This window comes from Ooceraea biroi, chromosome 1, assembly GCF_003672135.1.
Source record: "Ooceraea biroi isolate clonal line C1 chromosome 1, Obir_v5.4, whole genome shotgun sequence".
NCBI classification, from domain to species: Eukaryota; Metazoa; Arthropoda; class Insecta; order Hymenoptera; family Formicidae; genus Ooceraea; species Ooceraea biroi.
In genome coordinates, this window is record NC_039506.1 from 2,406,260 (window position 1) to 2,424,490 (window position 18,231).

Genomic DNA, 18,231 nt, shown 5'->3' on the forward strand with positions numbered 1-18,231 from the left:
GACGTATCCGCTGATTAAAACAGCTTCAGTTTTTTTTTCTGTGAAACTGGAAACATTCGACGCGATTTGTCAAGACCGTTGTAAGCGTTGCATCGCTCGTCTGTGGAAGGGAATTATTTCCTGATCGCTCGCAGTGACAATCGCGCTAGTTCGAAGTGCCTTCCTGTTCATAGCTTGTACGCGGAGAAACGCATAAAGTATCGGACTGGCCTAAAGGACAACAACCCACCTGTTGCTAGGCCTACAACAGACGCGATATAGTGAACTTCGCGTTTTATGACTCGCCGACAAGTGCTTAGATAATTACTAATACCTTGATTTGTATTTTTATCGCGTATATCTAACTCTGAAAACGATATGAGGTCAATTCCATTCTCAGCAAATGCTCATCGATATGCTATGTAACTGAAATCGACTATTAAGATATTATATACTACTAAAAGTAAAATGGCAACGTGACTAATTTCTGTACCGGAGAAATTGATGATCGATTTCCTATCAGATGTTGACAGAAATTGTGTTAAATCAGATTATCATGCTAAACAAGCTGTAAATAATAATTATTTTGTCTGACCTCGATTACCTCGATTCTCTTCAAGCTGATCGATATCCCCGCGATATAACAATATCCATATATAATAAACTGAAAAAATAAACTGTACGTGATATGAATCCCATTAATAATACTTGTACATGTATGAACGGCTCAGTATTAGTAGTGAATCTCAGACCTGTTTCTGGCTGTGTGTGTAACGTGTTTCTTGTGTTTCTATTGTACAGGCGCATCGCGGACCGACGGTCGTGCAGGTACTCCAAAGTTCAGAGAAGCTTGGAAGTCGTTTGTTGATTGAACATATAGCTTAGGCCGCCACTTAGATTAGATCTCAAGCTAGCGAGCCGCTGCCCAATTAGCGCATAGATTTCTAGTCGCCGAGACATTTAAATTCTCGTTATACCTAGGAATTACCCTGGGTTGTCGCGTCTGCGACAGTTCATCCCGGCGTAATTCCTCGTTTCCCGGGTATCACGCTCGGTTCGGTTAGCTCTCGTCCATCATCTTGCCGCACCTGCGACAAGCATCACTTTGCATAATGTAGGACATTTGCGTCTCGCATTTATCTAGTTTACGGCGAGGGGTGGTTGTTTAAAAAGTCGCATGATACGCGCGCAGCGTCCTTGGCGCGGGACTCGATATAGATCGCCGCAAGTGTATCTTATCAGCCTAATGCATATTGTCCGCCTATAAACGCGGATGTGCAGAGGTATTAATTAAGGGCCTCTCTCGGTGTACGCAGAACCGCCTGTATGTAGTGCGACCACCTCATTCGCCAAGTGAGTTCCATAGAAAGAAAAAAGACCGCCGAGGGAGAAAGTCGACCTTCGAAGTTGTAGATCAGTGTTGCTCAACTCTTATGCATTGTCGCGCGACAGCTTCTGTATGAAATTTCGCATTGTTTGTAACGTTGAAAAAGTTAGAGTTCGAGATTGCACTTATCTTCAGTCGTTAAGGAAAATTGGGGAACACTGAATCAAAAACTACAACTGACTAGAAAGAAGGCTAGAGAGTGTACCCCTTCAAGTTGGAGATATTTCTCTACTTTGCGGCTTTCGGCTGAATGTCGGATCACGTATCTCTAGTTCGTAGCGTAATCGCGCATAGCATGAACGGTATTTTAGCGTGCATGAAGTTGAAAAATAGAAGTATCAGAAAGTCCCAATCTCTTTCGGCATGCTTTGCATATTTGCATAGATAACGGGGTCGCGTGTGTCGTGCAATATTTAATATCTAATTTTAAATTTGATATTTGATAGCCGAAAAAAATATATATTTGTTCCTTTTACATTGAAATTGCACACACGACCCCGTTTGTAGCTTTCAGATTATCTACTAGGCATTTTCTCTTGCCTAATCAGTGCCCTTCAAACGACAACCCCTCGAATCGCTGCTATGAAAATATCAAACTTGTGCATCAATTAAGCTACATATACGCTGAAGAACTCAATTTTTATCTCACGTCATGGTTACACGACAGAAAATTGCTAAAGCTACAGATTATTTTTACATAAGAACTCGTTTGAAGGGCACTGACAGTTTTAATCCCCTCGCTGGGTCATACGCCGTGATCGATGTCAATGTCGATGACGCGCCGAGAAAAAAGGTGGAACCTCGTCTCTAATAAGAGCTTTCTTTCTTTTGTAGGTAAGTGCGTTGCACAGCGTAAAAGCTTTCGCACACCGTCGGTAAGTCATGGCTTTTTCTTCCTTGAAAGCTTCCCTTTCGGACATGATGCTGTGCTGTTGCTCCACCGGAGAAGCTACCTCCGGTTCCTACCACGCCAGTCGGTACTATCGAGAAACGCACGAGAAACATCCTCCGAGCTGTCAACGGGTTACCGACGCGTTTACGTCACCCGGTATATGTCGGTACCGCGTTACTGTCGTACTACTCGCGCACACGAACATTACGTACATACATACATACATACATACAGCACGCACACGTACTCAGAATCACCCTCGCCCGTCCGTCCGTGCTTGTATGTCTGCTTGTACGTTTGTGTGTGTCCGACAGCCCCCACACCCCACCCCGGCCCTCGCCACCGCTTCGGTACCCCCTTAGAAAATGTTCGATGTTCCGCGCAATCCTTTCCCTTTGTTAAGCATCAGCAGGTGGGTATGACAACTTCATTCTCTGGAAGAAACTTACACACCGGCCGCGCGACACACGATCATCTATTATGCATTTCGTCAGACTGATTACATATCGACGAGTTAGACTATGGATCGGTAATTGCATTTTATAAAAGTTACATAACGCGGCCTCGACCTTTAAACAGCCGCGAGTGATCCGACGCGCGGATCCGTCGCGCGCGATTTGCCGCTCATTACGCTCGGCTTTGATTGTTTGTTAATGCCATCGAGATGGATAAGCTCTTGATGGATAAACCGCTCTTAATTACCGCGATGCGCTGCTAATTGAAATTGCGACTATTATTTCTATTACTCTAACATTGTCATCGGTCGCTGCCGTCGTCGTCGTCGTCGTCGTCATTGTCGCTGTCGCTGTCGCTGTTGCTTTCGTCGTTGCTTTATATTTACATGATATTTGGAACGCGGACCGTGATTTATTGGTAAATATTGATCCCCGAGTATAACTCGCGTATACAGCCGAGAGAGTGTCGAACCGCTTATACAAACTCGACCGTCCATACCGTAACACTACTACTTCGTAATACCACACTACTTCGTAATGTAAAAGTGGAATGGTCAAACTATTTTTTGCCGCCATAAAGTGTATTTATGGCACACGTCTTTGCATAATCCGTGATTTCGATTTGCGGCGCAGAAATAGATGTAGAAGAATAGAAGGAAAATACAAGTTGCCATAGTCTGCTCATTACAACCTACGCGCAACTACATCAGAGACGTCAGACAGAAGGCAGATTTCCCCAGACAAACGCGAAATAGTTAATTAAAATATTGCAAATGTATCACATTAATGTATAAACTTCATTACCATAAATCCTTTTAAATCCCTAAATAATTGCAATTTACAAAATGATACCTAAAAAAAATAAACAATAATGAACACTTGACTATGAATTTATTCAATACGTCAAGAAAATTAAAACTCGAAGGAGAAGAATGAAGAGAAGCGAAACAAATATTTCCAACAATCTCACTAACTTTAAAATAACGCTAAATTTTCAGACTACCATGTTACTTATTATTCATAAGTACTATAAATAGTGGAGCTACGCGGATGTACCATAATAATCACGACTGCGTGAAGGAGACACCCCATTCAGGCCGGCATTTTAGTAACAGCCGGCCAGCAACTCTTTACAGTCTGTCAATGCTGATTTTACAAAGTGAGGGATGAATGGTGGAAAAAAAGGCTCGATAACGAGTGGTCTACGTCGTGGCGAGACAAAGCGAATCGCGCAAAGCGAAAATGTCAAGAGAACGCGATAAATCTCTTCTGTCTTGCGACTGTGGATTTTCTCGAGGCTGCGAGTGCGATTGGCGACGCTATTCGTGTCGGTATGCCTTCGCAAGAACCCTCAGTAGGAATGAGACACATCTATCGCCATTCAGCACAGTACGAGCGAGATACAATGGGAAAGCGAAGGAATTCCCGCAAGTAATTTACGTAATGTATAGCACGATAGCTCGTTGACACATGTCGATATTTGACAATGGAAGATTCACAAAGGCCCGTGGCAACTCCACGGAACTTTACCCCGTTTGCCTCCGCTCGCAGTGATATAAAGCGTATTGTGTTTCATTCGCTCGATCGCTGATGATGTATTCAATTTTTCTTGAACAATCGTCCTCTTCTCGCAGCGCGTTCTCTTCTGTAACCAATTGTTGTTCACGTCCATTATTTGCAAGACGCGCTGAAGGAAAATATTGTGCCTTTGTTGAAAAGAATTTTACGAATGAGAGATCATTTGTGATATCTCCGGGTATAACGTGAAAGGCAGAAATTAAATCGAAATTGTGTCACCTACTATGTGCAAAATTTGAAAAATCTCTGCTGTCCGACAATCCTCATTAAAACGTTCACATCGATATTCGTGTCAGCATTCGCTAGTGCGAGCCCAGCGCCGGGGGATGCGGTGAGATTAAAAAAACGGCATGAACGTAACCGGAAGGGTCCGCAGGGAAAGCCCGGCGCCGGATAAAAATGTAGGATTCTCGTTGCTAAGTACCAAAATGAAAGGGTACGTCGAAGAGAAAAGGCAACAAGGTAGACACAAGGAGGAGCGAGACAGAAAGGGTGTGCGGGTGCTGGCGGGGGTGAAGACGAGGGTGCGGGTGCGGGTGCGTGGACCTGCGCGCGAGCGACCGCCTGGAATTCGCAGCATTGGATGCGCGAGGGCGCGTGGTGGATCGAGGGTGTCAGTCACGGACTACCCGGTCAGCAACGAGCACGTAAGTCCGCAGGTACTGCAGTAAATCGCTCATTTGTCGCTGGTCTATGAATGACTCGCCGCGATGTCGTGTCCGTCCGCTTGTTCGCTCGCGCGTTCCGCCGCGTTGCGCCTCGAGATGACCCGAACTGCACGCCTCGATCGACCGCGCGGCGGGACGATTTCCGCTTCCAGAAAACCGCGATCGAGGACCGCCGGTGGTTTCAGTGATTTCCTTAAAAATGGCGGGTGTATCATGCACGAATTCCATCGCACGCGCGGCAGCCGCAGCGTCGGCTCGGCTCTCCTCGAGAGGGATCACGGGAACTCCCCGTGAAGGCTCGCGGATCTGCAAGTGCACCCCCAGCGAGTGCGCCCTCGCGAGCGCAACCCCGGCGACCGGCCACTCGTTTCCGCCGGACGAGCCGATCGCGTAACTTCATCGAATAGTCAGTGAGCTGTTTCGAGGAGCGAAGAGAGCACGATATCCGTTCCAGACCTTGTTCTTCCTCCTTCTGATACGCTGCGCTGCCTCTTTTATCACGCCTGCCTTACTACTACATTTTCGCCCTGATTGTTCCCGCTAAGAACGATACCTTGAGATAACGTATGTAGACGATTCGAGAGAGAAGGAGAGAGAGCGAGGCCTTTACGTACGATTCAATACGCTGGCCTAAATGAAAGTATCGTTTTTCATTGATGTTTTGAGTGCTGCATTGAGTGCTCGCGGAGTTTCATTATGTCTGGTCAGTGTAGCGTCGGTAATTCAAAAAATTGAGTAGGTACAATGTACCTGCCTTGAGGGCACACGTTCATCGATTAGATGCATTGCAATGCTGCATTTTATGAAGCGAAATTCATCAATTGCTATTCACGTGCAAACGTGCTCGGGATGACATAATTCTTCGTTTATTTAACTTGGTAGCTTATAATATTGCTCGAAAATACCGTGTCCGTGTCGATAGAAATATTTCGTGCAAGTTGCTTAGAGTTTACGACTCATTAAGCGATATTATTGCTGTTGAGTGCAATGTTTGGAGCACAATCTCGCCGATTTATGCACGAACGAGAAACGCCTGCGGAATTTGCATCTGAGCGATGCAAAACGTGGAGTGATAGCCGGCTCATAAAACGGAATTTAGTTTGACGCTTCCGTGAGGAGCTTTCACGTGAGAAATATGCTATTTATGTTCGTCGCGCACGATATTAACATACTTAACTTTATAAACTGACAAAGTAATATATCTTCGAAAAATAAATTTATCGAGAATTGAAATCTCTCTTTGTGTTTTATATATTTATATTAAATTTTTTATTAATTAGATTTAGATGAAAATTATGTTGCATCTTGAAAGAAAAATTAAATGTAACACATATTAAATGTAGTGTTGTATAAAAATGTAATTTTCTAATTAGAACTATCCTCTTTTCTTAATTATTCGAGTTATTTAGCGTAATTACACGGTACGCGCGGCACCTGGGATTTTCATGCTGCTATTTTTCCTGATTTTATCATACATATTAAATAATTACATTTTTTAATTATCTAAAATGTTTCAAAATCGTCATTATTCTAAAATAAATGATGAAAAGATCTTTCGTTACTCACATAATATCTCGTTCACATATCGTAGTGTAAAGTCATATAAGTTGTGCTGAGAGAGAAGAGAGAAAGAGAGAAAGAAAAAAACGCAGGTTTCATTATTGTTAAGATTCATGAGTTTTTTTTACAGTTGACTCCAGATTGCGAGCACAACAAGATTCCTTTCCAAATAAGCTTATAGGGATTTAACGAACGTGAAAGCTCTAATTTACGCTTTTTTTCTCATTCGACAGTAATGACGATATTAATAGATTGGAACATTTCCCAGCATACGTTTCGGAATATTAATATCACAAATGGGAGGTGGTTTGCATTACCGTAATAAAGACCCTGCCACGCTATATCGCGAGTACTTGTATGTGAAAGCACCTCGTAAAAATCTGCAGGACTATAGCGAAATATGAAATTTCCAAACTGGCTTTTAAACTTTCACGTCGATAAAACGCGCTAAGCGGGATTATATCCGCATACGGCGGGCACGTTAATTAATTAAATTATACATGTGACTACATTTCGCGTGGCGGAAATTCTAGGGACGCATGGGCAAGTCATTACTTGGCAAGTGCGACAATTACTATCTGGCTATTACGCTTATTAAATTATTGCGCGGGCAAAACAAATTGCGAAATCCTTGTGATACGAGGCAAATTAAATGATACGAAATATCGTTTGCAGTCAAACATGCAAATTCAGCGAAATCGAAATTGATAAAATAACACACATGTCGAATACGTACGCTATGTATGTTACGTCATGTAATACATTTTGCAACAATTAAAAATATTCTCTTTACTGTATCGATCAAACAAATGGTAGTTTACAATTGAGTTTTTCTGAATCAGAAGCGTCCATTGCTTGCTCGATGAACAGTTTATGGGCGATTGAACATCGTTTTGTATTTTTCACAGTTCATTGACGCTATTGACAGAGATTTTATTGGTTCCCTTTTTAAATTCGTGACATGCAAACGTACGATACATCAAATGATATTGTTTCAGTTCGCTTAATCGGCATGACACACGCGACGTCGTCGTAAACAATAAATTTTATATTAATCATGCAAAATCGCCGATCGTTTTCGATCCGCCGCGTGAATAAATAGCGAAATAATGACTGCGAAAAGATCGCCCGTTGACAGATATTGGTTCACAAAAACCAAACAGAGATATGAAATTTCTATGGTACGCGCGTGCTGGGAGCTAACTGAGGCGATTGCAAAATTCCGCTGTCCGTATCCGAGAATCCAAACCCGCAGTTTCATTTAATATTCGATCGATCTCGCAAACATACTCATACGTATTCACGGAAAACTTGTCAATGTTTTCCACGTGCTGCGGAAAGAGAGAAAAATATCGTGGGTTTCACGTGAATTGCCTGGGATTTTTCGCAAACGATAATCGATTGTAAAACGATAATAAAAATTGATAACGGTTTCGAGAAGAAGAAATGTCTATCAAAAGTGAAAATAAAAGAACTATTCACACATGATAACTTCACTTTTCTGCTTTAAATGACGGACCAGCTTTGCTTTGCTCACGACGCTTCACGTGATTACAATCTTTTATGTGACATTTTCAATAACTATTTTAATACATATTTTAATGCATAATATATGATACTTTTAATCAACGTGAAAATCATCGGAGACATCGCGATTCGCTTCTCCCCCTTTCCACAGCCTGTGAATACGGGAAAAACAATTTTACCCCGGGGTAAATCACTATCGGGGGAATTCGCTGGCTGACGAGAGCTGCGGCTAATGTTATCTGGGGCAATGACACAGTGATCTAATATACAAGGCACATTATAATTCGTAATAGCGAATAAACGGTCAATGGCAGAAACGTTTTGCGGAACGGCTACCTCTCGTGTAGTTCGATATCGTAAGTAGGACATGAACCTGGATAATTGTGCGCGCGCACTCATGTGCGTGCACATACACGCCGGCATACACGTACATTCAAACCAACAAACGGCATTCCCGCGCGTTTCTACGCAAAATCATTTGTAAAACATACCGAATTACAGGGTCTTTGTTAAGGGTGGAATAATGGATGTTTATGCTTGTCATAGTGTTGGACGTGCAAGCAACAGCAGTGTTCGCCACCAAACGCGCGAGAATTATGATGGGTATCGAGTTTGTTTGTATGGGGTATTATCGGCAACAGGTGCAAATTTGATATGTGGCGATGCGCTTTGTCTGTCATCTTTGTGTGCTTAGTGAAGAAAGTTGACTTGTAATAAGCCGCCGCCCGAAAAACCTCTGATTTGTAATTGAAGAAGTGTCTTGGCGATGAATTTAACTGTGTCCAATAGTAGTTTTGTTAACGTGGTTATAATCTAATATTTTTTTATCGAATTCAAAGCGATACGGCTCCATTGATCTGTTAAGAAACGATAAAAATATCAAGCTGCGTAATCCGTTCTCCATTTTCCAGTCGATTTGATGTCTCAATATAAATATCGTTAGTTACGTTTACAAGAACAATTCTGTGACAACAATTCTGTCTCACATTTTTAAGAACTAATATTGAATTTTTAAAGTAACTGTGGCTTGATTCAAAGACACCGCGTGGAATCGCGTTTAATGCGACCCGAGGGCTTTTTCTAAAAATTGTGACCTGGCGATGCGGATGGGAAGATGCAAGGTTTCCGGCGAAAAAGCATTTCGAACGAAACGTCGCCGGATGCCCCGGGCAAGGGCAGGGAGGAGGGAGGGAGGGAGGGCAAGATGCAGCCTGTGGGGGGTTAGGTTTAGGTACAGAGGTCGGAGGTCAGAGATCGGAGGTCGGAGAACGCGGAATGATGGTCGGAGGATACGACGGGGGCAGGGGACAGGGGGAAGGTGGAGGAAGGGGTGTTGCAGCCTGGGAATGATCAATACTACTCGTACGCCAAGTTCCCACGAGAGTACCGAAGATGGGTCGAGGAATACCCAGAAATTGAACGCTCTCGATTTGCGAGAATGATAAAAAAGCTCGCCCGCGGGGGGGACGAATAAAACGATTTCCCATTTATCGATGTTTAGTATCGGTGCTCCCGCATCCCGTTATCTCCCGGGCGAATCCCCTTGGGAACCGCGCTGGGATTTCCCTCCTTTTCTCGATAATGGCACGAATGCCATGCGGAAAAATTTACGTGTCTGGGCAATTGGCGTAGTTCGATTGCATCTCGAATTACATTTGGTTCCAAGTGTGGTTATATTGTACAAATCTCGTTGCGTTTTCATTTTCCTCAATTTACTTCCTCGATGCACGATCATCAGGGTGTTCGGTCGTTTCCGCTAGTTTGGTCCCGCAGCGAAACTTTGTTACGGTTAACTTTGTGTTTTACAACGCCGCTTCTGGAATTTCGTTACTTTAGTTTGAATAAAATTCTGCCGCAGCGCGAATTCCATTGCGTCTTTTCCATGTCGATGAAAACTTCGCTTTCCGCCACAAGATACCTTTAACGAGATCTGCCGCAAGATAAAACTGAACAATTCGGGAGACTTTGCAGTCGGAGCATATTTTCTAACGCGGACATATTCTTCCACGTGGATCAAAGATCAAGTATCAAAAGAAAGTACTGCTTTGCGAATTGTTCTCACGATACAAAGCAGTGTGTCTAAAATCGTTGTTACGACACAAACATCACGTTCCTTTCTCAGAGGAAAGCTCGCAAAGTTGATTTCCCCGAGTCTGTCCCTCTTCCTCTCTCCACACATAAAGGTCGATGCAAGTCAGGCGTAGGTAAATCGGTCTGTCGATGCGACCGGTCGCATCACAGATCAACGATGCACGACAGAGATTCCGCGTCGGAGGGTGGGCGAGTGGTGCGGGTGTCGTAACGCCGCTTGCGATCGCACGCTGCGGCGGCGCGCGACATCGCGACGTCGCGTCGTGCCGTCCGATAACGCGCGTTGAAATATTAACGACCAACGGGGGTGCACGTGGGCAACCCTCAAGGTTCTCTCTTTCCTCTAGGGTGGACAGAGGAACGGTATCATTCCCGTTGCCAATGCACGCCGATGCGCGGAAACGACGGCGCCGGATAAGCGCGACGCAAGCTCGTAAAGCTCTCAATGGAGTGACCGATTTTACGATACGATTTTATCGCGCGGGATTTCGTGGCGTGCGGATTATCACGCGAGCGTGTGATTCCCGAGAATATCGTGGGATACGAGCACGCGAGGACATGTTATAACGCGACATCCTCCTCGAGAATCTGATGCTTGCGCGTTTTGCTTGCAAATCGACAACGCGTACCTATCTCTCAGAGGGGTACTGATTAGCGACCATTACATCGTCTTTCGAAAGAGTATTTCGTTTGCGAAGGATGGTGCATATTATTGCACGCCTCTTAACTACTGCTCCAGTTTTGCAAATCTTTTATCTTTACTCTCTGTCTCTCTCTTTCTCTCTTAGCGGGCGCATTCTGACGTATTTATTATGTTGAGAATAGCATTTGCCAGGAGGACTAACACGAGCGTTATCTTTCGATCCGCCATCCTTATCTCGTGCCAACAGCCCCGAATCCCCTTGGACGCTCCGCTCTCATCGACTTATCGGCTTCCGGTCGGCTCCGCCTCGGAAACGAGTCTCTGTTATTAACGCGATTAATCGTGCGAGTCTCGCGTGTAGACCGTAGACCCTGCGAGAGAGAGAGTGGGTGGCACCCTCTCCTCTCCGCCCTCTCTTTTTTTCTTTGCAGATCGATGATCGTAATTACGATAACCATCGCCTGATCGAGTCGGACGCAAAGACGCGTTGTCGCTCACGAGCGTAATATCCCGCCACGGAGATCCCCGTTAGAGGCGCGTGAAGAGCGATTACTTCCGTTGCGCGTCCCCGCGAACAGAACGGAACGGAAACGCACGGGGGAACGGAAGTGCCGACCCGGGGGTACGGAACCACCACGTCACGGCGGGGCAAATGTTCCCGACGAGCTTCCGCGAGATCCCGCCGCCGCCGAGCAGCTCGCCCTCGAAAAACTGCCGGCAGAAGGAGGATTTGCGCCGGCACCCTCGCCGGTTTGCTTCCGGTGCATCTACTTCCGGTCCGACCGTCATCGCCGTCGCGATGAAGTGAGCGTGATCAGGCTCGCTGGCCACCGTCGACGACGATGCATCGCAACCATTGGCTGTGCCCGCATCCAAGCGCTTAAAACGTAATCGATAGTGTTCAACCGATCGTCGCGCGTCGTCCACCAACTGAGACAACCAGAATCTCAACGAGAGAGTGAAAGTTTGCTGAGAGAAAAATCGAGGAAGGCTGAGAAAGGAAGGAAAGCACTTTGAAAAAGGGAGAATAAAGATTGAGGAGGGCGAGGCGGTGACGGCGACGAGGACGGGAACGAAGAGAGAAACGAGGACGAGGACGAGAATAGGGATGACGGCGATGACGATGCGATAGGCGGTAGTTAAATGATAAGAGTCGCGTGATAAGAGGAATAGTGTGATCACGACGTATAACGTTGGTAGCCTTCACATGAATGATCGTACGCGACATATGTGCGTACATACATACATATATTTACAAAGGTAAAATACATACGGGCGCACAAGTATATATGGAGATACGAGAAAATACTTGTAAATATATTGCGATACGCATACGTAACTATATAACACGCGCGCACGCGGGCGTGCCGATCGACAAGCAATAAGAGCAATAAACCAAGAAAAAAAAGGGAATTGTTATCGTATTACACGTACACGCACGCACGTGCACTCATCGATTCGGTGATCCTTGTTATTACTGTGTTCGAAAGAGCTCGTTAGTCGCTAAGAAAATCACTTGGCGAGTTCACGCTTATTTCACCGGGACCGTCGAAAAAGAGTGCGCCAAGACGACAAGATGGCGTTCGCCGCGGCGAGGATGATCCTTAAGGACAAGCGCAGGAAACCTAGCAAAGAGGACTTCGCACCACGAAACAGGAGCAAGGTAAAAAACTGCACACGATTATGTTACCAATCGAATAGACTCTGTTATCATTTTCGCGTTATCACCGCTCCTTCATCGAGCGGCTTGAAATTTATGCATTCGCGATTCGCGCGCAAGGACAAATTTCAGTGGTCTTTATCGCGCGAAGAGACGCCGAGAGAGACGCGATTTAATTTGCGTCACTGATTCCCAATCTGGACGATGTCGTTCTTTAAAGACCGGAAAAAAAGAGTATAAAATGTAATATAATAATAATAAAGCTTTAGATATCGCTAATTTCAAAAGGGTAGACCGAGCAGAGTTGGTATCGCAAGAGTTGAGCCAGAGGCTTACATTTATGGCGGCGCAAAATAATATTGTATCAAGCGTGCGTTGACACGCCAAATTAAAGTGATATTAACACGCACGCCTTTATCGCGAGTCGTTAGATCGGAATTACAGACTCGAGCTGTATGACTCGAGAGTTCCTTGGAGCGATACGTGAGGTAAATGGTGCTGAAAAATGCATAATAATGTCACTCGGTTGGTAAATGTCGCGCGCCGATCACGCGACGTGGCGGGAATAAACGAGGTGACTTGTTTTTATAGGGTAATTAATCTCGCGTTAACGGCCGGCGAGATGCAGGCAGCAAACTTCATTGTAGCCTTATTCCGACGAGCATTAAAGTCCGTAAACATCGGATTTCTTTCGTCAGAATTATATGCGCAAGGGAGGATAATTAACTGTGCGAGACAAAAGTGTTTTTCTTTCTTTTAAATCCAGAAATTTAAAGAGCACTAAAAACTCGAGAACTTGCTTATTTATATTAAAAAATCCGTTGCAAATGCAACGAAGAATTAAGGAATATTTCAGCAAGGGTCCGAATAGATGATCAAGCGTCAATGACATGGATCTCTGCAGATCATCAGATTTACACACTTAGTAGTGAAGATAAATTATATATACAATATAATTACAGCGAATTTATTTCTATAAAAAACATTTTTACAGGACGACTTAATGACACTTGAAAAATCTAATCGAAGAAGCCAAGAAATTTCCAAGATCAAAGTTTTGATGCTCCTATTTGTCGTTTTTCAAGACGTTACAAGACGAACATAACAGTGATGCTGTCCGCATGAAGTTGTTGCAAGCTCATTGAAAATGGCATAGAGAAGCGCACTTCACGTACTACGGATGTGCATGTTCATAATTACTTTTATACGTGCGTGGAGAAAATACAGAAGAGAAGAGAAATGAAAAGCCGTTGGTAATAACAATATCGACTGAATGGTTTATATACGAATACATGCACATCATTTAAAAAAAACTCATCAAAATTGCGTAGCCTGTTCTGTCAACATTTGAGACACTTTTCCGATACCGCGACCGTTCACGTTTCCATTACTCCGACACCTGCACATTATTGCCAAAATTTTCTAAGACTCGATATTTGACACATGTCTGTCACGTTCAAGTACATGAAAAATTATTTGCTCTGCATAGAAATTATATGCATAAACATATAGACCATGTTTCTCATAAATACTCTTTTATAAATGTTTCATTTTATTCAATCTATTTAATTTCACGTTTTCATAGACGGGATAAAATTAATGGATGTCGTTTTGCGGTTTGATATTTATAAAATTGAGATGCAACAAATCGAAATCTGGATCATTGCATAAACAATTGCGGTAACGAGTTCGAGTTCGTACCTTGCTCAGCGCGGTGGCAAAATAACTTTATTGTGAAACGAGCAAAGTAGGTCCCACGTTAACAAGTAGTCGGTCTCGATTTAACCCGCGACGTAAACGGCCGGCCCGAGCGGGCGCGTCAGAAAGGAAACGGTTTCCGTCGAAACACAAAAGCGAGATCCGATCAATGCGTCGCACTTCGCTTGGTAAACCCGTCACGACTCGTTGATGTGACAGCTTCCCGCTTTGATGGTCCCTTTTTTCCCTTTTTTACGTAGATACGTAGACATGGGAACGAAAGCGGAATCATCAATTAAGTCGAGCGTAACTTTAAAAAGAAATCCATCCAACGGTAACGTTTCCCGCAATTAATGTTTCGCGCAAATGTGCGATTATTGATATACGTATACGACAGCGTATACGTTAACGATAAATGATGCAAATGATTTGATTTTAGAATATCAAAACCAAATTATCGTTATCAGATTTTTAACCATGATTTTAAATAATAATTATCGTGGTTTTGCATTCTCAATCCTTCGATATCGCTGTGTGTGAGTAGAATTAGACCTTTATGACTTTATGCAAAGTTTCTGTTAATGCAACAGAGAATTTATTATGCACATTAAAGTCGTTATTTGCAAATATCGTTATGTGATTTAGAGATGGGACCGGATTACTTTTGGATTAACATTTTCAATGAAATACATTCGCGGATTTGTACGTGCGCGGTAATTTTAATGTGCTGGAGAGGAAACTGCCCGAATCGAATACGCAAAATAACACGCGTAATTTTCTATGATTTAGCGATCCGTTGTTCCAGCGGCAAACAAGGTTCTTGACGAATATCGTTGTAGTAATACAGTAATTACTCGCGATGAAATCATGCAATAATCACACGCTAATAACTCACGCTACGCTATCATAATGTTCGATGTGTGGCACTGCTAATGCTATGTATTGTTGCGACATGTGAGTGCTCGTAATAAAAGTCAACGTATTTGCGAATTTTTTAGGCGAATGCGGAAAGTCTTTGAGCGCAATTCTCTATCAAATTCCAAAACTCTATCTTGATATAGCCACTTTTCAACGAGGTAATTTTCAGACTTGCCGATGTTATTGTTACGGTTATTTGTCGATTCTCAGTTTGTGAATTCATGTAATTTGTGAATTCCACTTTCAGCTCTTCGCATAAATGTTTCACCGGACGAACGTTTTGCTAGACAACTTGACAACGTGCGCAAAGACTGTCTCTGCAGCACACGTTATCCACTAACTTTCCGTAACTTTCACACCAACATTCACAAAATTCATTATCGTACTTATACTTCGTGCAAGTCGCACTTCTACCAACTAACAACAACACATCGTATCTACCTATAGTGTCGTCTCAGTGTTATGTCATACCTTAATCTATATCTTTTTCAACTACAATGGCGTGGTGATTGGTGACCTATACTGTACTTGTGTTTGCAGGCTCGCAGCGCCAGCACAAGTAGCTTTAGAAGCCTGAGCCAGGTATATACCAAGATAATAATCCAAATCTAGTTTGAGAGAATTAGTTACTAGCTACTTAGCTAGATCTAGTCGATCACTTATTACTTACTCGCTCATTTTTAGAAATCTAGATACCATTGCTCATGCGTAGAAGAAGAGCGTAGAGCACACGCATCTCGCTGCAGAATGTTCGAACGCATAACGATTCTCGCGGAACTGCCGTTCGAAGAACTTCCGGTCCCGTTGCTGCGCCCGTTGATTGGATTATCACGTCAGAATCGAGGAATCGCACGAGTTCTACCTGTGTCCCATTTATCCTCGGACGTCTCCTCGGGAAAATTCGTACGTTCAGCTCACGACGTCAGAATCCGATGCGGCTGCGAGAGGAAACCGTGGATTCTCGGTAATCTCTCCCGCAGAGAGTCGGCTTACTGCAACTCTCACTCGATAAGCGATACTTTGAAACTTGACGGTGCCGACGCGGTTCCACACACGTACGATATTTTACTCGTCCGTGTGTACCTCGCAATTTAGGCTCCGCGATTGCGCCCCTTCATGAACGCTCGATGTGTCATGTCTCAGTGATGCGTGTCACCTCCCCTTGATAGCGCTCGCGATAATGACATAATCGGGCTCGGGCTCGTAATCTTGATACCGTGCATGCTAATCGTGCCGCTTGACGCAAACGACGCCACAAACGTTTTAATTGAAACGGTTCAGGGTAAAAGTACACATTGGCCGCGAAATGTCTATCACCGCATGGCACGCATGCTCTCTCTCTTTCTTTCTCGCATTCTCTCTTTTTTTTCTTTTTCTCTTTCTCCTTCTGGAGCTTCTTGCTGAAATCGCGAGCGCGTAGAACTGCATGCAGCACTCCTAGCGCCCCTCTCGTCGACGTCTTGTTTCCTATTAATTGCAAAAGCTCTCGCGGAGAACAGTAAGTATGTCATGGAGGATCTAGGATAACGGACCGCCGCAATTATGCGAGAAACGTTTCGCGAGGAAAAAGCGAAGGGGAAGCTCTCGTCGAGGGACAGTTGTCCTCGTCGGACAACGCGCGATGACACGAATACATCTCGAGCAGTCCTCGTGCTAATGAGTGCATTATGCGACGCGGTCTCGTTAAAACCGCAACGTTTCTCTTTTTCCTTCTTTTTTTCGACACCTTGCACTTTATCGTTCTAATTATTCATTCCCTTTTTTTTATCTCAATCAACGCTTGCCCCCGTGCGCTTGCGTTTTTGCCACGCGCGCTTTCGCATGTCGCGTAGTTGTCTGATGTTTTTTACTCACAATTACAGTGCATAGCACGTTTACACAGAGTCCAAATGAACGACACGACACGTTTTCCGAGTGAGCAAAAACGCGCACATTTTAAAAGAGAACACTGAATCAACGCTTGACTGGAGCGGATCGATCAGCTAGCAAAAAACAGCCGTGCATCGTTAACCATTATACGCCCATTATTAAGCATTCTTCTACGTAAACGGTGAAACAAATGTACGAATGTAATGGCTAATGATTTTTCTCTTTGAAATCAAAGACAAATAATAATTGAAGCACACGCAGTGAGCAGCGAGTTTGATATAGTACGATGGTTGGTACGAGCGATATAGGACACTCGTACCAATCCCCGTGGAATAATGGCGATCATTTACTTGATTACGTACCATTGTCGTCACGATCGCTACATTAACTGAAGTTTAAGTACAAAGTTCGGCGTGAATATCTCCATTTTCAACTTGTAAATGCCCCGGGTCAAGAACTGTTTTCCGAAGGAACGCGCGGGAAGAATCGTCGTCGCTTGCGAGTTCGGGAACATAAATTACACTCTTGTGTCACTAAAGAGCATCCGGAAGCGAGGTGGAGTGCGAAAGGCGAAATAAAAGGAAAATTCCTCGGGATTAGCACTGAGGGATTGGAGATGCGGGATTCTGCGCTGCAACAATGACTTAATACGGTGTTCATTGAGCTCCGCTAAAAGGCAAATGGAAAAAGTTCCAGTGAACGTGCAGCAGCACGTTCCGTGTTCCGTGGGAAGAGAGCACTCGGCTGAATAATCGCCACTGCTTTCCGCGCGTTCGAACGTAACTTATACCGCCTTTCCGCCTTTTCGAGGAGAGCTACGAAAGCAAAGCAAGCAAAGCAAGCTCCAAGAGCAGAGCAAGCACGAGCACGGGAATCTTCGAAAACTCTAATGCCACGAGATCCAGCGCGAATTTTTCTTCGCAGTTACGATCGAACGTAATTGCCACGTTTATTAAGTTGGAGCTATACATTATAACGATCTGATATTGCGCCTATCGAGTCGCGTCCAAATGTACAAAGACGACAAAAGTAGGCGCGAGGATAAACGTCGTGCGAGAAGTGGCAATCTTTTGATTATTCGTTCTGATCGGCTCGCTTTTCAAATCGCTTTTTCATTTCGGGGACAGATGTCTCGGGAACGATGGCGATTCCGGCAAGGAGGATCAGAAAGGCATACATGTACACACGTTTATTCTCGCGGCGCGTCGGCTGATTCATAAATTTGCCGCGCCCTTAATACCCTTCGTCGGCGAAGATTAATCGTCTGCATTATGAGGACAAACGGGAGATAGTCACGAAACACGAC

The 18,231-nt window shown here is 44.2% G+C and overlaps 1 protein-coding gene across 5 annotated transcripts in view; it reads left to right on the top strand.

Moving 5' to 3' along the window:
* Nucleotides 1-18,231, top strand: part of LOC105280324 (neo-calmodulin) — a 41,636-nt gene that overhangs the window by 3,375 nt on the left and 20,030 nt on the right. Inside the window, exons 2-4 of one of the 5 annotated variants that reach the window (XM_011340794.3) lie at nt 2,201-4,938; nt 11,212-12,443; nt 15,597-15,638. The exons of 1 other annotated variant lie outside the window; for it this stretch is intronic. In XM_011340794.3, coding sequence (XP_011339096.1) covers nt 12,357-12,443; nt 15,597-15,638 — 129 coding nt within the window. In that variant the 5' untranslated portion in view covers nt 2,201-4,938; nt 11,212-12,356. Of the gene's footprint in view, nt 1-780; nt 808-2,200; nt 4,939-11,211; nt 12,444-15,596; nt 15,639-18,231 lie in introns of all 5 variants that reach the window. 3 more of the 5 variants (XM_026967852.1, XM_026967853.1, XM_026967855.1) reach the window with 3 other exon arrangements.